Genomic DNA, 25,208 nt, shown 5'->3' on the forward strand with positions numbered 1-25,208 from the left:
TCAGGGAGTTTGGAAGTGTCTGTGGAGCTTCCATGACCTTTCCTTGTACAAGCTGTGCTGGTTTCCCCAGTACTGTGTACCGTCTTACCCTTCACCAAAGTTACCACTTATCTATTGTCTCTTTAGTTCCCCCCCACCCCTCCCATCCCTTGTAACCGACAAAGATTGTTTCTTTTTGTGTATAAACTTTTACATGAGTTTTTACGGTAGAGGTCTCATACAATATTTGTGCTTTCGTGGTTGACTTATTTCACTCAGCATAATGTAAGAGAGGAGTATTTTAATGACCTTTTCAGATAATTGTGGCTATTTGATACTATACTAAAACTGGAAAAGTCATAGTTTCTTGAAGATCAGCTGCAATGTGGAATCTGAAACCATATTGATGAACATTTCATTTCTGTTACTGTAAAACCCATTGGTCTAGCTTGTATTTTGACTGCATCTTTTACCCAGGCATGATTTTGTAACATTGGTCATTTGGAAAATGTTAGCTCAGTGAATTATGCAGATCTTCCAAATGTTGACACATTTCATTGTGCAATATAAACATAAATGTATTCTGATTGAAACCTGTGAAAGCCAGAACTTAACGGGACTGTCTTGTTTTTCCAGGTCTTGCAAGTTTTCCGCCTCTGACATGGTGCAGTCTTACCACTTTTCTGTCCCTCATTTCAGTGGAAGATATTTGTGTTTTCCTTCCCTGACAGGTTTCTACCTTACACAGGTTCTGGCTTTCACGGGTTTTACTTATCACCACCAATCTCATCAGAAAACCTTAAAGTATTGGGAAGTGTTAAGCTCATCATGACGGAAGTTTCCAAAAATTCTAATTTTTGCTTAAAAGCTTGGATTTTATTATTGGCAAAAAATACTGACAGTCATTTTCCTTGAAGTTCTTTTTTGAGAAAATGTCTGCCAAATACCCAAATCTGAATAACCATAATTTGTCTGTCAGGCATTCTTACAAGTAAAAATAGTCTTCCAGGAACAAAGAGGCTAGTTCAGCTCACAATTCAGTTTCACAGATGCTTTTCCTTGAGACAGCCATCTACTTAAGTATACAGTTTAAAAACTATACATATATAATATTGTATATACATATACAGTTTCATCACACAAAAAAAGACGTATACTTGGGGTGAGATTTAATAAGATTTACAATATTTACAGTTTCATCAAGGATAAATGAAAAAGTGGCTTTTTTTAAAACTGTGAATGTGTGATGAAGACTATAATATTACCAGTACAGTTTGATGCTGTTGCCTTAATTTTGTCAGCAATTTTACCTGCCATTGCTTTCGCACCGTTAGTGCAGATATCATCACATTGAAAAAGGCAAATAATGTCATATAATTATTATAAAATAGTTTTAACCTTGTGGACCCCCTAGAAGACTCTTGGGACCTCTAGAGGTCCACAGACCACAGTGTAAGAACTGCTAATATAGGTAAGGTTTTACTTCTAACATTTAAGATTATAGTTTCCAGGGAAATTATAACCAACTTTTGCTTAGCACTTATTCTTGCCTGGCACCATGCTTAGTATGTATAGCTTGCATTTAATCTTCAAAGCATTTGTATAAGATAGATACTATTATTATGCTCCTTTTATAGTTTAGGGAGGTACAGAGAGCTAAGTGACTTGGCTAAGGAACACTTAGATAGCAAAGCCATCCTCTGCCTATGCCATGATAAAGGTTTTCAGTGTGTATGTGCTAGGCTGAGTATGATAAACTATGCTCCAACCTTGGTTTTAGAGTAAAGTGGAAAATCCTGACCCACTTTTTTGTGTGTAGTAAATTCATATAACACAAAAGACACCATTTTAACCATTTACAAGTGTTTTTCATTGGCAATTAGAACATTGACAGTGTTGTGTAACCATCACCACTGTCTAGTTCCAGAACTTTTTTATCACGCCAAAAGGAAACCCTATATCTATTAAGCAGCCCCTCCCCCTTCTACCTTTCCCCTCAACCACTGGCAACCGCTAATCTGCTTTCTGCCTCTGTGGATTTGCCTGTTCTGCATATTTCATATAAATGGAATCATACAATTTGTGGTCTTTTGTATCTGGCTTCTTTCACTCAGCGTGATGTTTTCAAAGTTCATGTCATAGCATGTATTAGAACTTCACTTCTGTAATACTCCATTGTGTGTATATACCACATTTTGTTTATGCATTTGTCTCTTGATGGTGACCCACTTTCGAAATGTTTTAACATCATGGTTTTCTATTTCCTTGACTAACCTTATGCTTTTATAGGGCATAATGGCCACTCAGCCTGCCCTCTGTTAATTTGTTTCCATATCCTCTGTCATGGGACGTATTTAATTGTTGTCAGTGCCTGTTTAAACCTTACTGTTTTAAAACAAAAATCTGTGGTAGCCTATAAACATGCAGTTAACATGAAACCCTATGGAAGATTTACATGGGGTGACAATGTTTCCGCAAGCAAAATAGTGAATTTTTCCTGATCTAGGGGTTCAGATCTCTTTTAACATGTCTGTGGCATGGACTGCACAGTTTTGAATTTCTCTGTTTTTAATGCTCCAGAGGGATAAAGAGCGGTTACTGGGAAAGGGTGTTTAACTTGAGTGCGTCTGATGGATATGTTTACCTTTTGCTTTAGCGGTTAGACCTCAGTTCTATAGAAGGCTTTCAGGTTTAGAGAATAATAGGCCTTTGTGATGGGAAAAAGATAAGAGCTGTAGAAGCTAGATGTCTTTTGAAGACAGTGCTCAAACATAATTTGTACCCACACTAATGGAAGGGTGAGTGCTCAGAAGGTGAATATACCCTTTGTTTTCCCACAGATCCAGCCCTTACACTGTATACTTCCTGTTGTTGAGGCTTTGTAAGTTAAAAGGTCTTGTGAAATACCCGCTGAATACATTAGTGTGCATCAACCAAGAGTTACATTTTGGGGTAATCCTGTCTCTTAACTGCTCTGTTTTTTCCTTTTCAATTACCCATTCCTCCTTCACAAGAAGAGACACGCTTGCACTGTTTCAAAAAGGTTTGTAAATTCCCCTCCACAAATCTAGGGTGTCAGAGAGACTTGTTCACCTCTTATGTAATTCAATTTTAAAACTGTTTGAATGCCTCCTTTGTGCAAGGTATTTCGCAAGGCGGTGCAAATGATACACAGTTGAGTAAGACGTGGCCTTGTTTTTAAGGACCGTTCTCTCTTTGTGTTTCTTTATGTGAAAAGACACTGCTCAATACAAGAGGCAACGGGGAGAAGCCACATGGTAGTCAAAATACAAAAACATTCAGTTTTCTTTGTGTGGTTTTATTTTAAATGAAAGATTCTCTAAAATGACTGAATGTGACGTGCCTGACCTTTAGAAGGATGGCACCACTTAGGTCAGATTAATTTCCCTGGAAACAGAGAGCTGGGGCAGTGTAGCTACACTTATTGATGCTTCCTTGGACTTGGCAAAGCATGACTAGGTAAGGGATTCGTGGCAACCTTTTACTCAATACTTAGTAGTCTGCTCTTGTTGAGATTTATGTGTTGAACACAGTAGCTATTCTGGACTGTCTGTTCTTCTCTTACGCCCGCACTGTTGCCCCTCAGAAGAATGGGTTCCTCACATTTTACTGAGAACAGGATGCCAGCTTTCTCCGTTTTTTCTTCACAGTCTACCTATTTTCATCTCTCCTGCCCCCTTGATTTTCTTTCCTTTCTGAAGAATGCCGTACATTATCTCTGATGGAGCCAGTCCTTCTAGTTGGTCATTTAGTTATTCAACAAAAATTTATTAAATGGCCTGCTGTGTGCCAGGCATTGTGCTAGCCTCTGAATACAGAGTGGTAAATAAAGCCAGACATCAGTCCTTCTCCCATGTAGTTTCCAGACTAATGGGAAAATAGACATTGAAAAATAAACACATAAATGTATAGTTGCAAAACGTGATACAGACTAAATGGGGAAAAATGATGTTCTGTAGAAGAAAGCACTATTTTAGACTGGAGAAGGGTAGAGTCAGGGAAAGCCTCTCTAAGGAATTGATATTTGAATTGAGATCTGAAGGAGTAGGAATTTGCCAGGCAGAGTGGTGGGTGGGCTGTTCTAGGAAAAAAAGAAGAACAAAGCAAGAGCCCTTAGGCAAGGAAAAGCCTAGCAAATTCCCGATATGGATGGGGACATAATAAGGAGGAGGTAGGATGGCAACAGGTTTGGTTTTGGTTTTTGGTTTAGGATGGCATGAGATGGCCACGTGAAGAAATTAGAAGGGCTTGAATTGAGGTAGTAGCCATGGATAAGAGAAGAATTAAATACAAGCAGAATACATTTAAAAAAAATCTGTACCTAGATAAATTATAAGGAAATGCAGAGACTAAAAACAAAGAAAATATCTTAAAAAAAGCCACCTACAAAGGATGGACAATTATAATGATGGCAGACTTCTCAGCAGCAACAACAGAAGCCAGAGAACAGCAGAATATTTTCTCAATGTTGTGAGAAAATGTCAGCCTGGAATTGTTTACTTAGAAAAAAATCTTTAAAGAGCAAAGGTGAAATAAAACTTCTATAGATGAACAAAAACTAAGAGAATTTATCACTATGCGATATCTTCTGCAGTAAAGGAATTTATAAAGGATATATTTCAGGAAAATGAATCCAGAGATCTGAGATGCAAGAAGGAATGATGAATAAATAAAATGGCAAATATTGTCTGTATAAAAATAATTATTTTATATTTAGGGGGTGTTTTAAAAAAATGAAAGATCTCAAATTATCAACAAACGGAATGTAAATCAGGACTAAGGGAGGATTCTGGAGTTGAAGTGTTCTGGGGCCTTTTTAATTTTTTGAGGGAGAGAGTGTTAAGATATTATTTAACTTTAAACTTAGTTAAGCAAAATGGTCATAGTAAAAATTTAAGGGTAAGTATAGAAGTAAAAAAAAAAAACAAAAAAAAAACCACTGCTATCGAGTTGATCCCAACTCATAGTGACCCTATAGGACAGAGTAGAACTGCCCTGTACAGTAGTATAGAAATAGGATGTATAAATTCCAAACAAGTAGAAGGAAAAAAGTAAAAAAGGAACAAATATAAATTCAATCAAAAAAGGGGGGAAGCAGCTACAAGCATGAAAAAAGCAGGAGGAATAGAAATAAAAAGTAAGATAGTAGGAAGAAGTCCTGATGTATAATAATTATATGTTAACGGAATAAACTTAACAGTTAAGAAGGAGATTATAAGACTAGATATAAACAAAATTAAGCTATGTGCCCTTTACAAGAGACACATCTACAGCATAAGATTGAAATAATAGAAAGGAAAATGACAGAGTAGGCAAATACCCAAAGAAGGTTGGCATAATGGAATTAATGTCAGATACAATAGGCTTAAGGGAAAAATGCATTATTAGCAATAGAGAAGGTTATTATATAATGATAAAAAGTTCAATTTGCCAGGAAGATATAACAGTAATAAACTTGTATGAACCTAATAGATTAATGAAAATTTGTATGATTAATTTTTTATTAGGGAGACATTGACAAGTCCATTATCATAGGAGGAGACTGCGATATATCTCTCAATTATTGATAGGCCAAACAGATATAAAATCAGTAAAGATCTAGAAGATTTTTACAATTAATAAGTTTAATTTAATAGTCATTTATGGAATTATGTACCCAACAATTAGAAAATTCATATTCTTTTCAAGCACATGGAACAGTTAAAAAAATTGATCACATACTAGATCATAAAGTAAGGTTTAATAAATTTCAGTGAGGTGGTACTTTATAGACAACATTTTTTGACCCTCATGCAGCAAAATGAGCGGTCTGTCACAAAAAGATTATTTTTTTTTTTCAAATCCTCATATATAAGAAAACACTTCTGAATAATCCATGTGTCAAAGAAGAAATCATAATGGGGATTTATAACATTTAGAACAGAGTAATAGTGAAAATACTGCATTTCAAAATTTGAGATACAGTGAAAGTGGTGTCTAAAGGGAAATTTATAGCCTTAAAGAGTTCTGTTAGAAAAGAAAATTAGGTAAGTATCTAACTGAAGAAACTAGAAAAAGAATAACAGAATAAACCCAGAGAAAGTAGAAAGAAGGAGATTATAAAGGTAAGAACATAAATTAGTGAAATAGAAAACAAATACGCAATTAGGGAGAACCAGTATAGCCAAAGTTTAATTATTTTGAAAATATTAATAAAAAATAAAAACCTCCAGCAAAATTGATCAAGGAAAAAAGAGAGAGGTCTAAATAAACAATGTCAAGAATGAAAAATTTTAAAAATAATAAGTAATTTTAAAAATAAGAGAATACCATGAACAGCTCCATGCCAGTAAATTTGAAAACTTAAGACAAATTGAGCAAAATTCATAGAAAGATATACTTATCAAAAAGACTCAAGAAGAAATAGAAAGCCTGAAGTCCTATAAATATTAAAGAAATTAGATAATATTTAAACATTTTCCTACAAAAACAAAATAAACCAAAAAACACAACCACCTTGGGCTTAGAAGCTTTTACAAATGAATAAATTGAATTTTCAAGGAACAGGTCATTCCAATCTTATACAGAATCTTCCAGGGCATAGAAAAATTCTAGCCTCTTTCAGCTTATTCTTGAGTCTATTATAACCTTGATACCTAAACTAAATATAGTATAAGAAAGGAAAATTATAGGTCAGTCTCACTTATAAACAGACATAAAAATACTGAACAAAATATGGGACAACTGAATACAGTAGTATATAAAAAAGAAAACACCCATGATCAAGTTGTATCATCTTGGGTCATTTCACATTAGAAAATCTATGTCATTAACCACATTAAAGGTTAAAGCAGAAAGCATGTAATATCTCAATGTATGCAGAAAAACATTTTATAAAACTTAACATGTATTCATAATTAAACAAATGGCTCTGAGCAAACTAGGGATAGAGGGGCACTTCTTCATTCTGATAAAGGATGTCTTTACAAAGATATTCTGAAAATATCACTGTTGATGTGAAAAAGTCAGAAATATTCCCTTTAAAATCAGTGATAAGACAAAAACGCATACTATCAACACTGATTCAAAGACTTAGCTAGTGCAGTAAGGCAAGAAGAAAAAGAAATTAAAGGCACCAAGAATTGGAAAGGAGAAAACAAAACTGTCATTACTCACAGATGATATGATTATCTATGTAGAGAACACTAAAGACTGTTTAGATTAAGGTATTAGAAATAATAAGTTTAGCAAGGTGACTGGCTATAAAGTCAGTATACTAAAATCAGTTGCTTTTCTATATACCAGCAATAAACAGAGAACATCATTTTGTAAAAGATGCTATCCATTTACAGTAGCAACAAAAACTATAAGGTACTTAGGAATAAATATAGCAAAGTATGTTCAAGACCTTTTTGCAGAAAGTTATAAACTGAGAGATTACCCATGTTCAAGGATACAGACCCAGTTTCATAAACATGTCAGTTCTACTCCAAGGGGTCTATATAGATTTAATGCAGTTATATACTATGTATGCAATTGAAGTGAAGAGCCAGGAACAGGATGGGGAGGTATTTAAAAGCTATTGTGGTAGTTCAGGTAAGAAGCAAAAAAGGCCTAAACTAGCACAGCAGCAATGAGAACCGATACATGGAGGCAATGGTAACATCTGCCTGATTAGACAATTTTCTGAAAGTGGATGATAGTACATGAATATGATTCATCATGACTAAGCTGGTTTAGCTCAGGAATGCAAAGATGAATTAAAACCAGGAAATCTGATAATAATATACTCTCAAACAGGTCAAATTAAAAACTAATATCTAAATAGATACGTAAAAGGCTTTTGATAAAATTCAACCCATTTTTTTAATTAAAAACTTACAGAAAACTAGAAATAGATATTTCCTAATATGATAAATATCTATTTAAAGCAATAATCAACAGTCATATTGAATGGTAACATACTGGTTTACTCCTGTTACAATCAGAAAGAAAACATGGTAGCCTGTAATTCACATTACTATTAAACATACTGTTCTGAAAGTCCTGGCTAATACCTAAGCTATAAAACAGAGACAATTGGAAAGGAGACACAATTGTCATCATTTGCAGATAACAGTCTACTAAAAACTACTAAAAATTTTAAAATTGATAAGAGGTCAGTAAAAGTGCTAACAAGCAGCTGGACAAAAGGTAAATATCTGAACTATAGACTAGGCTTTACAGAAGGCAGAGACAAGAGGAAAGCTTGTTACTATATTATCCAGCAGTGTAGGTGAAGATATCAAAATATGCAACTGCCCACCAGGCCTATTGTAAACTGTAATTGGAGAAGGAGACTATAAATAAGGAATCAAGATACTTAAAAGGAAGACTTTTTTCAGTATCTTTTAAGAATATCCGAGTTAAAAGACTGACGTAAAATTGATACATGACATTATGCATTTGTCAAAACCCAAAGAAATGTGTAACACAAAAAGTGAACCCTAAACGCATGCTATGTACTTTACTTAATAATAACATATTGATATTGGTTCATCACTTATAACAAATGTGCCCCATGAATGGAAGATATTAGTAATAGGAGAAACTATATGCAGTGGGGAGAAGGTATATATGGCAACTTTATGTACTTTCTGTGTAATTTTTCAGTAAGCCTAAAACTGCTCTAAAAAATAAAATATATATATATTTTTTAAAAATAGATAAGTACCCAAAAATAAATAACTAAGTACTTACAAAGTACCAGGCCCTGTATTAGACACCATAAGGGATACAAAAATGGGTAAAATGGCCCTAACCTTAAGGAGATTAAAATCTATTGAAAGAAAGAAGACAGATTTTAAAAGCAAAGAACACTAAGTAGATGTTTGATAAATGACATGAGAAGGTCACTGCTGGTAAAGTATAAATTAGTACGAGCTTCCCAGAAAGCAAGTTGACTTTTTGTGCCAAGAGTTTTATTTTATACTTCTTGATTTGGTAATTCTCCCTCTAGGAATTTATCTAATAGAATTAATCGGAAATGTGGACAAATATCTATATGTGAAAACATCTGTTTGCAGTATTGTGTATAGCAGTAAGCATTGGAAACAATCTAAATATTCATCAAAATGAGATTGGTGGGAAGTAAATTATAGAACATCTATAGAATTAGAGAATGCTGTGGAGTGACTAAAAATTATGTCTTGGAAAAATATTTAATAAAATGGAAAATGTTCACAAAAGAGTATTATGTGATAAAAGCAAATTACAAAACAGTTTGTAAATATATATTTACCTTCCCGCCACCCCCCCCCCCAAAAAAAAAACATGGGAAGAGAGAACAGGAGAGAAATCAGTTAGTCTGGATCTATAAAAATCTTAGTTTATCTGGATAGCAAGTTTGTTTGTTTTTTCTTTTAGCTTATCTGGTTTTTGTTTTTTACAATGTTGGTATAACAGACAAGTGTTAAATTTGTTCAGGTATACTTGGTCAAGTCATCAAGGTCAATAATAATCAGTATGTGGTTGTATGTGGTACAATTATGGTTTTACCAGCTCTGCTTGACTGAAAAGCCTGTGCTCATGACAGACCAGAAAAAGAGATTAAGAATAAGTGGATATATACAGTTTTAAAAAGTTTGGTGAAAAGAAGATGAGAGGATATATTTATGTATGTGTGTATGTATGGAAACCCTGGTGGCATAGTGGTTAAGTACTACAGCTGCTAACCAAAAGCTTGACAGTTCAAATCCACTACACGCTCCTTGGAAACTCTGTGGGGCCGTTCTACTCTGCCCTATAGGGTCGCTATAGGGTCTCTATGAGTCAGAATAGACTCGACGGCAACGGGTTGGTTTTTGTGTTTGGTGTGTATGTATATGTATATATATATATCAGGATTAAATGCCACAGTTACGCAGCCGAACATGACTACACATAACAGTTTCCCATCTTCCTTTCATAGCCAGGCTTCTTTTTATGTTGTTTTCTGTTACAAAAATAAAGCCTTACAGATGGCTGAAGTGAAAATTAAGTGACTCTCTTTACCCCTGTTCTGACTCCCAGTTTTCCTCCCCAGGGCAAACACTGTGAAGAGTCATTTTCTATGCATATTGTTTTACACAAATGGGACCACATTATGCATACTGTTCTGCAGTTTGTTCTTTTTGTGAACTATAACTTGGCCATTACTTTTATGTCAGTGTATATAGATCCTGTGAAATAGTGCTAGATCAGTCCTTCTAAGCCATAGCCTTTCTACCGTAGGACTTCTTCATTCAAAAATCTCTCATCACTTCACATTCATATTCCTCAGTCTAACATTCAAGACCTTCCAGTATGACACCAACTGCCTATTTCAGTTGTATCTTCCCTTGTCTTATACCTGTCTGGCTCCAGCCAGCTTCACTACTTGTTGATGATCTTTTGTGTCTTTATTAATATTGTTTCTTGTGACTAAAATTTCCCTCATGTTGCTCCTCGTCTGTTTGTGCCCAAAATGCTGTCTATATTTCCTTCTTTCTGTCCGTTTCTTCCCCTTTTTCACAAGTAGACTGTAAGATTATCAAGGTCAGGACGTATGTCTTATTCAGCTTCATATATCCAGGGCATTTTACAATGCATGGCTCATAGTAGATGTTCAGTGAAAGTTTATTTAAGTCATTTATTCATTCAGCTGATATACAAAGATGAATTCAGCACAGCTAGCTCCCTGTTATAAGCCCGGCCTCCTTATAGCCTGTTCTAGTCCCAACCCAGCTATAATCTCTTCCACTTTTAAATTACTCAAAGCATCTTGTATTTCTTATGTCATTACCAAAGTCTATTTATAGTCTCATATAAAAAAATAAAAATTTTGTTATCTTAATAGATTTGTCAGCTTTTTAAGAACAAGGCCTGCTTGTTTAGTTTTTTATTCTTATAGTGACTAGCATAACGCCTGTGTACGGTAAGTATTAAGTAATGCTTGTACACAGAAGTATTAACTGAATAGAACTGTATTAAACTGAAAAAGCAAACAAAAGCCAGGAACTTGCACTTTCTGGCGACTCAGTAATCATTCTGCAGTTCAACTCCATGTCTCTAACGATAGCTCAGGAATGCTTGAGCTTTGTAGTATTCACAGGCCTTTGAAATCAGAGTTTAGATTTATAAATTAATAACTGGCTTCTGTTTTCAAACCTAATGTACTACCTAAATGATCAAGCTACTTAGGAATAATTTATTATTTTTTTCACAGCAGCCTTATATTATTTTACTTTACTTATGAGGAAGCGAAAGCATAGAGGAGCTTTGTGACTCATTCATAGTCAAACAGGAAAGGATCAATGAAGTGAGAATTGAAAGAATAGAAATAGGGTGTCGTATTGTCAAATATAGTATCCATGACATCAACCTGAAAATCTTAGTGATTATGCTCAAGTACCCTTGAGTTCTCTTAAACTCCGAAATAGCTGTCCCTAGGAATTTATTAATGGATGCGTGCAACAGATATATATTGAGCACTGATTATGTGCCAATTTAGGTGCAGGGATAAAGCAGTGAATAAGACAAAGACAGCCTTCATGGAGAGTGTAGTAAATTGATAATAGCAGAACCGTGTGCCCAGGAGACTTGGATTCTGCTTCCTTCTGTTGCTGACTTTGGGCAACTCAGCCTGTCTGTGCTTCATTTCCTACTGTGTAAAATGAGCAGGCTACACTAGAACTTTTTAAAGGACTTCCATCCCTTCCAAGTTCTAAATCAATAAATTGGGCAGAAACCGTAGTTTTCTAGAAAGACAAAGCCGGTTTTCTTTCACTTAATCTATCTACTTTCCTTCTTCTAGCATTTCTTGCTCCCTGTTTCTACATAGCTGTACCCCCTGCCCACTTTTCTTTTTAATAAAGGAAGGAGAAACATGAGGCTTCATTCTGCTGTGATTTGGGATTGAGGCAGCTTTTGTGGTGTCACCGTCACGTTCAGACTTACGTTATGTTGTACTATTTAGAAATAGGTCAGAATCTTTACAGTCTTGTGATGGTAACAAAAACTTTTAGACCCAATGTAATGTAGGCCTTTGCCTGGAGATCCACATGCACAGCTAATTGAGTTAGAGTCACGTGCAGTGTGAACATATTTTATCTTCCCCTTAGTAATTTAGGGACACAGCCATTTTCAGGAATCAGTCCTCTTTCTCCCTTACCAATATTTTGTTGGTTAGTCTTTCTCATTGTTGGTTTAAACTATTCTAAAAGCTATTTAAAGTGATATTTTAGAAAAACAGTTTAATGACATGGAAAAATAATCGGTGTGTATTAAGTGCAATAAACAGGTTATAGAAAAGTATGTTTCTTGTCTTTTTAAAATTGATGTATATGTGTAGAAAAAGGCTGAAAGAATATATACCAAAAAGTTAACAGTGTGTATTTGTGGATGGTGAGGTTATATTTTCCTGTTTATGCTTTGTTGCATTTTCTATAATTTCTATGATGAACAGATTTTGTAATCAGAAAAAAAAATTAGGGTGATTCTATAAGGAAGCAGGGAATGATTGCAACATCCCTCTTAACTGGTTTCCATGCTTTTATTTCTCCCGTGTGCGTTTTGCTTTTTAAAAACCCTCACTGGCTTCCTATGTTGACCAAATAAGATTCCAACCCTACCTGGCCCACAGGGGCCTTCACAGCATGGCTTCAAACTACCTTTCCATTTTGTTGCTGTCCTTCTCTATAGAATTTCTCACAAATCCTTAAATGTGTTGTGTTCTTTGACATTCAGTCATTCAGTTGCTAAGAATAAAATTCTTTCATATTCCTTCAATTCCTGACTCCGTTATATCAGAAAGTCTACCACATCTCACCACCTCTGCTGCTACCACTGAGCTACCTGGGTTGTTGCCCAGCCTCCTGCGTCCATCCTTGCCTCCACCACAGCCTGCCCTCTACACGGCAGCCAGAGTTGTTTTTGCTTTTTTTAAAAATGTCAGTCAAATTGTAATTCCTCTGCTGAAAATCCTCTAAAAGCTCACTCAGAGTGAAAGCCTTGCAAGAGACTGAGGGCCCTCTGTGGCCTGGTCCTCCCTACCTCTCCAGTCTCATCACCTCTCGGCGGTTTCATTCAACACCTGGCTTCCCCGTTATTCCTCACTCATCCCTCACCTGTGCCCGCCTTATGTGTCTGTAGTCGCTGTTCCTGTTCTCTGGGATGCTGTTCCCTCACATCTCTGCTCAAATGTCACTTGATTTATTAGAGAGACCTTCCATGGTCACTCTATCTAAAATAGCATACTCATTCCCCAATCACAGTCTGGTCCCTCTTTTCTATTTCATTTTCTTTATGGTGCGTAGCACCACTTGACAGAGTATATGTGTATTTGCTTACTGTCTGTCTCCTTCTACTAGAATGGAAGCTGCTTAAGGGCAGGCATTTATATTTTTTTATTGTACATTAAATGAAGGTTTACAGAGAAAATTAGTTTCTCATTAAAGGGCAGGCATTTGTTTTGTTCACCTCTATACAGTAAGACCTATGAAAGCCAGAAGCTGTGGAAGGTGGAAACCTGTCAGAGAAGGAAAATGCAAATATTTTCCACTAATAGGGAGCGATAGAAAAGTGGTAAGACTGCACCCTGTCAAAGGCAGAAAACTTGCAAGACCCAGAAAAACAAGGCAGTGTCATCGAGTTCCAGCTCTCACAAGTTTCACTGTATTTTCACCACCTATGAAGAAATCCTTGTGGTGTAGTGGTTAAGAGTTTGGCTGCTAACCGAAAGGTCGGCATTTTGAATCCACCCAGCACTCCTTGGGAACCCTATGGAGCAGTTCTACTCTGTCCTATAGGGTCGCTGAGTCAGAATCGACTCCAACGGCGGCGGGCTTACAAGGACATTAGAGCTCAGCTGCTAACCAAAAAGGTCAGCGGTTGGAATCCACCAGCTGCTCCTTGGAAACTCTAGGGGGCAGTTCTACTCTGTCCTGTAGGGTCGCTATGAGTCAGAATCAACTCGACAGCAACGAGTTTTTTTCTGTGAGGACGTTAGGAGCCCTGGTGGCACGTGGTTAAGTGCTTGGCTGCTAACCAAAAGGTCAACAGTTTGAACCCACCAGCTACTCTGCGGGAGAAAGATGTGGCAGTCTGCTTCCCTAAAAATTACAGCCTTGGAAACCCTATGGGGCAGTTCTACTCTGTCCTAAGAGTTGCTGTGAATTGGAATCAACTCGACAGCAGTGGGTTTTGGGTTTTTATGAGGACATCAACCCTTCCTATCTCCTTTGAGATCTTATTCTGTCAGCTTCTTCTATTGCCTAAAGTTTCACCTCCCTCCTCTCTATTGGATTATTTCTTGTTGTCAGTAAGCATTTTCAACTCCTTCCTCATTGAAAACAAATACAAACAACCTTTTCTCAACTACATAGCTTCTAATTAGCAAGGCATTAGTTTCTTGCCTTCCTTTCAAGTGTCTTGAAAGAGTTATGTACACCCATCACCTTTACCTTCTCTCCCTTGGTCCTCTGCAACCAGGCCTCTGACTCCAGCGTGCCAGCAAACAGCTTTGGCAAGTTTCTAATGGTGTTCCGTTTGTCAGAAATAAGTAGGCAGTTTTTGCTTCTTTTCTTACTTTACTCTTCTGTAGTATTGTATTATACTGATTACTGTCCTCTCCTGCCAGCCTTGTAACTCTCCTTTCAGCCTTTCCGATACCACACTTTCCAGGTCTCTCTTCTTTCCTTCTCCTTATCAATTGTCTTTGCTGGTTCCTTCTCTGCTCCTTAAATGGAAATATCCCACAGGGCTCTGAGCTTTCTTCTTGGCTTAGTCTGAACTCACCCCAGGTTTGACTGCATCTATCCCATGATTTTAACTACTGTTTTTGCACTGATTACTCCAAAATCTGTATCTGTTGCCCAGGTTTTTCTCTTGAGCTCCAGACTTATATTTCCATCTCTCTCGAACATGTCCTCCTTGATATCCTGTGCCACATATGCAAAATCATACACAGTATTAAACCTCTTCCTAAAACAACACAACATAACACAATATGGCAGGAGCAGTTGCTTCTCTAGAACTCCTCACCTTAGTGACCCACCTGGTTATTTAGGGCAGACTCTTAAGAGTCATTCTCAACTTCCTCTCCTTCAATGCTGGCACATCTGAGTAAGCACCAGGACCCATCAGCTTATCTCACGTAGCTCTTCTGAATCCATCTCCTTGTCTCAGTTCTCATTACCCCTGCCATAGTGTAGGTCTTCATCATTTTCCCCTTTATAGTGCAGTTGTTAAGAGCATGGTCTCTGAAACCAGACTGTATGCGTTTTGATTTTTCTCTGCCACTTATTAGTTATGTGACCTTGATCGAGTTTCATGACCTCTCTGTGCCTCAGTTGCCTCATTGTAAAATAGGATAATAATTTATTGTGAGGATTAAATGATTTAATAGCTATGAAGAGCTCAGAACAGTGCCTGACACGTAATAAATGTTGGTTGTTTTTCCTACTTTTATAGTAGCTGCCTAGCTGACCTCTGTACTGCTGGCCTCTTTACTTCTAACGTATTTCCCAGTCTGCCACAAGAGTCGGCTTTCAAAAATGTACTTCTAACCACACTATTCCCTTTTTAAAAACCTTTCTGTGGCTTCCCAAGTCAGATCACTACTTACAAATCCAGCTTATCTCCATTCTGTTGCAGCTATAATAAATAATTTGCAGTTTTTCAAATACCCTGTGATCTTATATGCCTGGACGTCTTTGCATATTCTGTTTCTTCTGTTTTAAGGGCCCTTCTTTTCCTGATTTTATCCACAAGCCTTTAGTAATCCTTCAAGACCAAGTTTAAACCTCCTGTGAAAACATGGCACTCTCCAGGTAGAGTTGATCACTCCTTTTATTGTGCCCTGTAACACTCACCATGATATATTACAATTATTTGTTTCTGTATCTGTCCTCATGATAAGATCGTGAGCTCCATGATGGTGGGGACTGCAGGCTTTTCTTCTTCCTCTTCTTATGCAGGGCCTTGTATGGTGATAGCACAGAGTACATAGATGACCCATCAAGAACCAAAAACCAATCCCATTGCCATTGAGTTGATTCTGACTCATAGCGACCCTGTAGGACAGAGTACCATATTTTTACGCAGATAACACACGCCTTCTACGTTTATCAGCTGCGCCCTCCCACTGCGAGGTATTTTCATTAAGTGTGCTATGCTAAATTTTGTTTTGTTTTGTTTTACAGCAGCATGTGAAAATAATTGACATAGTGACACTTTTGAAAATACCTTGCTGGGGGAGGTGCAGTTGGCAAAAAAACATAGAAGGTGCGTGTTATTTGCATAAAACTACAGTAGAACTGCCCCATAGTGTTTCCAAAGCTGTAATCTTTATGCAAACAGACTGCCACATCTTTCTCCCATGAAGCGTGGCTGGTGGGTTCGAACCAGTTTGGTTAGCAGCTAGCACTTAACCATTGCACCACCAAGGATCCTTAGATATTGCATAAATATTGTTAAATTAGTAATGAGGGGTTCAGGGGTTTACTAAGACTTCTGTAATTTTTTTCTTTAATTTCTCTAGGCTTCAGGAATTAGTTGATCGAGTGCTGGAACGTTTTCAGTCATCTGGACTAATAGTGAAAGAGTGGAATAGTGTGAAACTCCATGCTACAGTCATGAATACACTGTTCAGGAAAGACCCCAATGGTAAGCCCTCCATAGAGCTACAGCACAGTTTGTGATTAGCAAGGCCTTATGGTATCCCATAGGGATACCGTATTATGGGGTTTAAATAGAATGGGCTTTCAAAGAAGCACTGATATATTTTCTTTTTTAGATCTGTTAGCTTGTTTCGATGAGCTTAGTGGAAGTGGGCAGGGACATATTCGCACGGTAATGTAGCATTCCAGATCTTTTTTTTCTGTCACACATAGAGTTATCAGATTTAGCAAATAAAAATACAGAATGTGCAGTTAAATTTGAATGTCAGGTAAACAACAAAATATTTTTTAATATACGGGTGTCCCATGCAATACTGGTGCCTTTTTTTTTGCCATTTCAACCATTTTTATGTCTGCAATTCAGTGACATTAATTACGTTCACACTGTTGTGCAGCCATCACCACTATCCATTTCCAATTTTTTTTTAATCACCCTTAACAGAAACTCAGTATTCCTTAAGCAATTACTCCCCATTTCCCCCTCCCATCCATCCCATTTGTGCCTTTTTTAAAAGGAGGAAAGATAAAAGGAAGGTTAGTTAGTAAAAGTAAATGTTACCTGTAGTTCTCAACCAGTGACGGTTTGGCATCTTGTCTTATGTTGTTATTATCACAAATTACATCTCAATACATTGTGTGCCGTTAGCACATTTATGCATTTGCGACATTTTTGATTGTCACAGTTTGGGGCAGAGGGAGATCTTACCAACATCTAGTGTATAGAAGCCAGGGATACTGCTAAACACTCTACAGTGCAGAAGACAGCCACCCATAACAGTTATTCAGTCGAAAATGTCAAGAGTACCAAGGTTGGGAAACCCTGGGTTAGAGTGATAATTTTTTCCCTTGGAATCTTAGCCTTCATATAAGAATGCCTTGTTTTAACCCTTAATTTTGGATAATAATCTGCATTTCAAAAGGAGTTCTTCTTTTCTGCCTATCCCCAACCCCCAAGTGAGAGCTGCTCCAGCACATCCAGAATCTGATTAGTAGCCACACATTTAAGTTATATGTGGGTTTTTCTTCCAAGGCCTGTTGTTTAAAGTATACCAGTACCATAATCCCATATTCAGATTTTATTTCCTCTGTTAGAACTCTGACCTTGGTTTTAGAAAGTCTCGGTTGGAAAAGGACTCCATCAGGACTTGAACCCAAGTATGATTTGTAGATTTATAGTTTACGACAATTTATGTGCTCTTTTTTTGTCAAGGCACAACTTTTTAGTTCTCTCAGATATACCAGAGATCCCAACTGGAAATCATTTCATAATAGCCCCATTTGGTTAGAGCCTTATAAGACCAAGAGACATATAAACCTGTTGCCGTGGAGTAGAACTGCCCTACAGGGTTTCCAAGGAGTGGCTGGTGGATTGGAACTATCTATCGTCTGGTAGCAGCTGAGCTCTTAACCACTGTACCACCAGGGCTCTGAGATACATATATAGCTATCCAGTTATCAACTCTAAAGTATTTAATGTTTTGTGACACTAGATTGTATTTAATTTAAAACTTTACTAAATAAATTACTATTTTACCTTTGAGAACATTGAGATCAAAAAAGATTCGGAGATCTCAGTCAAAAACTAGAGACTCTTGTCTGAGTAGTGAATAGAATCCAAAGCCCTGGATTTGTTCTTGTTCTGATAGAGCACATTTCTTTTATTTGAATAGTACAGCAGAAGGTTGGAATATTCGAGATATTTACATATTGTAATTTAGCCTATCTCATGGAAATGTTTAAAGGGGTTTGGAGTATTTACTTTGTTTTGGACATCAGTTTTAATTGTAGAAAACACAATAAAATACCTTGAGGTGATGTATATTTTAATGTTATGTAAAGGAAGAGTTACAGTTCTCTATAAAACAAACAAACAAACAAAAACTAAATTCGTTGCTGTTGAGTCAATTCCGACTCACAGCGACCCTACAGGACAGAGTAGAACTGCCTCATGGGATTTCCAAGGAGCGACGTGGTGGATTCGAACTGCCAACCTTTTGGTTAGCAGCCAGATGCTTAACCACTGCACCACCAGGGTTCCCTAGATCTCTGTAGTACACTCCATGTGGCTAGTGAAATGGGGGAAGTAAACTTTTAATTTTATTTAATTTAAATAACCCCACATGGCTAGTGGCTACTGTTTTGGACAGTGCAGGTATAGATGGTATTTTATTAGATATTTGATAGCTATCATTATTGCATTTTGGTTTCATTTTCTAGTCCGTAATTTTTAGTTCATCTTCTTAACACTGTCCCATGCCCTGTTGTTAACTAATCTCTTGACATAGAATGAGTTGAATTATGTTGGAATCTGTATCTTCTAAACTGTGTTGATCTAGATTTATATTCAGTTAGCACTAGAGCTTCATATAAGAAAATATTCTGTGTTCAGAGTCTAGTTATCCCTTTCTACTTATGGGTATTTTTAATATAATGGCTTTATTGAAATATAAGTCACATACTATACAATGTACCTGTTTACATTTAAACTATAGTTCAGTGGTTTTTCATATATTCAGAGTTGTGCAGCCATCACAACAATCAATTTTAGAACATTTTCATCACTCCACAGAGAAAAACCCTGTACCCATTAGCAGTCACTCCCCGTTTCTCCCCAACCCCCACCCCAGCCCTATTCAACCAACAGTCTACTTTCAGTAGCCTATTCTGAACATTTCATATAAATGAAATCATACAATATGTGACCTTTTTGACTGGCTTCTTTCACTTAGGATAATGTTTTCAAGTTTCATCCATGTTTAGCATTTATCTGTACCTATTCCTTTTTCCTACTAAATAATATTCTGTTGCGTGGGAGTGAGTCACAGAAGATGGTGGAGTAGGAAGCTCCTATACTGAAACAACTACCGAGCTGGCAAGAACCGTTAGAATCAACTATTTCAGGACGCTGGAGTCTACTTGAACACTTGCAGCATCTGGGGGAGTGCTTGATGAAGAGAGAGGCTGGTAAATTTTGGTGAATTTTGGCATGTCACATTAGCAGCTGCCATCCCCCAGTCCATGGGGACAGTGGCCCACACACCAGCACTTATGAGATGCAGCAGAAACATTACTAAGAGGGAAATTTATAGCTGTAAATGGCTACATTACAAAAGAAAAAAATATCTCAAATCAGCCACTTAACTTTAGACCTTAAGGAACTAGAAAAAGAAGAGCAAACTAAACCCAAAGCTAGCAGAAGTCAAAAAATAAAAAAGATTAGGACAGAGATCAATGAACTAGAGAATAGAAAAACAATATTTGAGAGAATCAATGAAATCAAAAGTTGGTTCTTTGAAAAGATCAATAAAATCGATAAACCTTTAGCTAGAAGGCCTAAGAAAAAAAGAGAGAAGACACAGATAACTACGACTATTATATGCCAAAAATCTAGATAATCTAGATGAAATGGACAAATTCCTAGAAACACAAATTACCAAAACTGACTTAAAAATAGAAAATCTCAATAGACCTATAAGAAGTGGGGAGATTTAATCAGTAATTCAAAACCTCCCAACAAAGAAAAGTCTAGGACCAAATGGTTTTGCTGGCAAATTCTACCAAACATTGAAAGAAGAATTAGCACCAGTCCTGCTCAAACTCTTCCAAAAAAAGAGAAGAGGAGGGAACCCTTCCTGACACATTCCATGAAGCCAGGATTGCTCTGACACTAAAGCCAGACAAAGATTCCCATGAAAAGAAAACTACAGACCAATATCCCTTATGAATATAGATGGCGAAAACTCCCAACAAAATACTAGCAAACTGAATCCAGTAGGGCATTCAAAGGATTATACAGCATGACCAAGTGTGATTTATCCCAGGAATGCAAGGGTGGTTCAACATAAGAAAATCAATGTATAGTACACCACATTAATAGAGTAAAGGAAAAAAGCTACATGCCCATTTCAACAGATGCAGAAAAAGCATTTGACAAAGTTCAACACTCTTTCATGCTAAAAATACTCAGCAAACAAGAAATAAAAGGAAAATTCTTCAGCATTTAAGAAAAACCCATAGCTAACATCATACCTGATGGTGAAAGACTGAAAGCCTTTCCCCTGAGATCAGGAACAAGGTAAGGATCCCTGCTGTCACCACTGCTCAGTGAGGTGGATTGACACAGTTGCTACAACAATGGACTCAAACATACCAACAATCATGAAGATGACAGAGGACCAGGCAACATTTCATTCTGTTCTTCGTAAGGCCACCATAGAGTTGACTTGACACCAACTAACAACAACTCAACATTGTACTGAAAGTCTCAGCCAGAGCAGTTAGGCAAGAAAAAGACATTAAAGACATCCAAATCGGAAGGGAAGAAGTAAAGTTATTTTTGTACGCAGATGACATGATCTTATATGTAGAAAACCTTAAAGAATCCACAATAAAACTGTTAGGGCTAATAAGCTAATTTAGCCAAGTTGCAAGATAGAAAATCAACACTCAACAATCAGTTATGTTTCTGTATACTAGCAATAAACAACTGGAAAAAGGAAATTAAGAAAATTCCATTTAAAACAGCATGGAAAAGAATAAAATACTTAGGAATAAATTTAGCAAAAGAGGTGAAAGACTTGTACACTGAAAACTACAAAAGAAATTAAAGACCTAAACAAATGGAAAGACATCCTGTGTTCATGAATTGTAAGACTTAGTGTTGTTAAGATAACAGTATTGCCCAAAACAATATACACATTAAACACAATCCCTGTCAAAATCGCAGTGGCATCTTTTGCAGAAACAGAAAAACCTATCCTAAAATTCATAAGGAGTTTCAAGGGACTTCAGATAGCTAAAACAGTAGTTAAAAAGAAAGACAGAATTAGAGGACTCACATTTCTGATTTCAAAACCAAGACTATTCAAGTAGGAAAGGACAATCTTCTCAAAAAGTGGTGCTGGGAAGGCTAGAGATCCACATACAAAAGAATGAAGTTGGACCCTTATTTTATACCATAAATAAAAATCAACTCAAACTGTATCAAAGACCTAAATCCAAGAGCTAAAGCTATAAAGCTCTTAGAAGATAACATAGGTTAAAATCTCAATGACTTTGGATTTAGCAATGGGTTTTTAGATGTGATAACAGGAAGCACAGGTAACAAAAGAAAAAATAAATGGGAACTTCATCAAAATTGAAAACTTTTGTGCATTAAAGGACACTATCAAGAAAATGAAAGGACACCCCATGGAATGGGTTGCAAATTATGTATCCTATAAGGGAATAATATCCACACTCTATAAAGAACTCCTACAATTCAACAGTAACAAACAACCCAATTTAAAAAATGGACAAAGGACTTGAATAGACATTTCTGCAAAGAAGATATACACATGACCAACAAGCACATGGGAAGCTGCTCATCATCATTAGTCATTAGGGAAATGCTTATCAAAACCACAATGAACTACCACTTCACACTCACTAGGATGGCTATGATCAAAAAAGTGGAAAATAACAAGTGTTGGTGAGAATGTGAGAAATTGGAACACTCATGTATTGCTGGTGGGAATGTAAAATGGTACAGACACTGTGGAAAACAGTTTGGCGGTTCTACAAAAAGTCAAACTCACCAGAAAACACCAGACTTACTGGTCTGACAGAGACTGGAGAAACCTGAGAGCATGGCCCCCAGATACCCTTTTAACTCAGTACTGAAGTCACTCCTGAGGTTCACCCTTCAGCCAAAGATTAGACAGGCCCATAAAACAAACAATAATACACGTAGCTCAGCCACTTATATGAGACTAAGTGGGTACACCAGACTAGGGGCAAGGACAAGAAGGCAGAAGGGGACAGGAAAGCTGGACAAATGGAAATGGGGTACCCAAGGTCGAGAAGGAGACAGTGTTGACTCCTTGCAGGGTTGGCAGCCAATGCCAGAAAACAATATGTGTATTATTGTTTAATGAGAAATTAATTTGCTCTGTGAACCTTCATCTAAAGCACAATTAAAAAAAAAAAATAGTTAAACCATATGGCCTGGCAATTCTGTTCCTAGGTATATAACCAAAAGAATTGAAAGCAGGGACTCAAACAGATACTTGTACACCAGTGTTGATTGCAGCATTGTTCACAATAGGCAAAAGGTGGACAACAACCCAAGTGTCCATCAACAGATGAATGGATAAACAAAATGTGGTATATACATACCAAAAAAACCCTAAACCTGTTGCTGTTGCGTCAATTCCGACTTACAGCCACCCTATAGACCCTATACACATACAATGGAATATAATTCAGTCATAAAAAGGAATGAAGTTCTGATACATAATACAACATGAATGAACCTTGGAAACATTATGCTGAGTAAAATAAGCCAGATGCAAAAGGAAAAATATTACATGATTCCACTTATATGAGGTTGTTATTGTTGTTAGTCAAGTCCATTCTGACTCTCGGCAACCCTGTGTGCAACAGAACAAAACACTGCCCAGTCTTGCACCATCCTCACAATCATTGCTGTGTTTGAGCCCGTTGTTGCAGCCACTGTGTCAGTTCATCTTGTTGAGGGTCTTCCTCTTTTTCTCTGACCCTCTACCTTACCAAGCATGATGTCCTTCACCAGGGACTGGTCCCTCCTGATAACATGTCCAAAGTACATGAGAAGAAGTGTTGCTCTCCTCGCTTCTAAGGAGCATTCTGGCTGTACTTCCAAGACAGATTGTTTGTTCTTCTGGCAGTCCATGGTATAGTCAGTGTTATTTGCCGGCACCATAATTCAAAGGCCTCAATTATTCTTCAGTCTTCTTTATTCATTGTCCAGCTTTTGTACACATATGAGGCGATTGAAAATACCATGGCTTGGTTCAGGCACACCTTAGTCCTCAAAGTGATATTCTCTTTAAAGTGACACTTTAAAGAGGTCTTTTGTAGCAGGTTTGCCCAGTGCAATAAGTCATTTGATTTCTTGACTGTTACTTCCATGGAAATTGATTACGGATCCAAGTAAAATGAAATCCTTGGCAACTTCAGTGTTCTCCGTTTATCATGATGTTGCTTATTGGTCTAGTTATGAGGATTTTTGTTTTCTTTATGTTGAGTTGTAATCCATACTGAAGGCTGTATTCTTTGATCTTCGTCATTAAGTGCTTCAAGTCCTCTTCACTTTCAGCAAGCAAGGTTGTGTCATCTGCATATTGGAGACTGTTAAGGAGTCTTTCTCCAATCCCGATGCTATGTTCTTCATATAGTCCAGCTTCTCGGATTATTTGCTCAGCATACAGATTGAATAAGTATGCGGAAAGGATACAACCCTGAGGCACACCTTTCTTGACTTTAAACCACGCAGTATCCATTGTTCTGTTCAAAGGACTGCCTCTTGATCTACGTACAGGTTCCACATGAGCATAACTAAGTATTCTGGAATTCCCATTCTTCACAATGTTATCCATAATTTGTTATCCATACAATTGAATGCCTTTTCATAGTCAATAAAACACAGGTAAACATCTTTCTGGTGTTCTCTGCTTTCAGCCAAGATCCATCTGACATCAGCAGTGTCCTCTTCTGAATCCGACTTGAATTTCTGGCAGTTCCCTTCAATACACTGCTGCAGCCATTAATCTTCGGCAAAATTTTACTTGAGTGTGATATTAATGATATTGTTCAATAATTTCTGCTTGCTGTTGGATTATCTTTCTTTGGAATGGGATAAATATGGATCTCTTCCAGTTGGTTGGTCAGGTAGCTGTCTTCCAAATTTCTTGGCATAGATGAATAAGCGCTTCCAGCATTGCATCCATTTGTTAAAACATCTCGGTTGGTATTCTGTCAATTCCTGTAGCCTTATTTTCCGACAATGCCTTCAGTGCAGCATGGACTTTTTCCTTCAGTACCATCAGTCGTGATCATATGCTACCTCTTGAAATGGTTGAATGCCAACCAGTTTTTTTGGTATAGTGACTCTGTATTCCTTCCATTTTCCCTTGATGCTTCCTGCATCGTTCAATATCTTGCCTGTAGAATCCTTCAGTATTGTAACTCGAGGCTTGAACTTTTTCTTCAGTTCTTTCAGCTTGAGAAATGCTGAGCGTGTTCTTCCTTTTTGGTTTTCTATCGCCAGGTCTTTGCACATTCCATTATAGTATTTTACTTTGTCTTCTTGAGCTGCTCTTTGAATCTTCTGTTCCGCTCTTTTATGTCATCATTTCTTCCATTTGCTTTTGCTACTCTACATTCCAGAGCAAGTTTCAGAGTCTCTTCTGACATCCATTTTGTTTCCTGTCTTTTTAATGACCTTTTGCTTTCTTCGTGTGTGAAGTCCTTGATGTCATCCACAACTTATCTGTTGTTAGTGTTCAACATGTCAGATCTATTCTTGAGATGGTCTCTAATCAGGTAGGATATACTCAAGCTTCAACTTGAACAACTGATGAGCAACTGATGGCGTTTTCCACACTTGGCTCTTGGCCTTGTTCTGACTGATGATACTGAGCTTTCCCATCATCTCTTTCTACAGATGTAGTCGATTTGATTCCTGTGTATTCCATCAGGTGAGGTCCACATGTATAGTCACCATTTATGTTGTTGAAAAAAAGGTATTTGCAA

General features: G+C 37.0%; 1 protein-coding gene across 4 annotated transcripts in view; it reads left to right on the plus strand.

Annotated features, from left to right (window-relative positions):
* ASCC1 (activating signal cointegrator 1 complex subunit 1) overlaps positions 1–25,208 on the plus strand; it is a 150,489-nt gene that overhangs the window by 96,836 nt on the left and 28,445 nt on the right. For all 4 annotated transcript variants that reach the window (XR_002825138.1, XM_023737702.1, XM_004383250.2 and 1 more), the window contains exon 8: positions 16,517–16,641. Coding sequence is in view for 3 of the 4 variants with exons in the window: in XM_023737702.1 (XP_023593470.1) it covers positions 16,517–16,641 (125 nt within the window). In the remaining variant the exon portion in view is untranslated. The remainder of the gene's footprint in view (positions 1–16,516; positions 16,642–25,208) is intronic.

Source organism: Trichechus manatus, unplaced genomic scaffold (assembly GCF_000243295.1).
Source record: "Trichechus manatus latirostris isolate Lorelei unplaced genomic scaffold, TriManLat1.0 scaffold00106, whole genome shotgun sequence".
In the NCBI taxonomy this organism is placed as follows: Eukaryota; Metazoa; Chordata; class Mammalia; order Sirenia; family Trichechidae; genus Trichechus; species Trichechus manatus.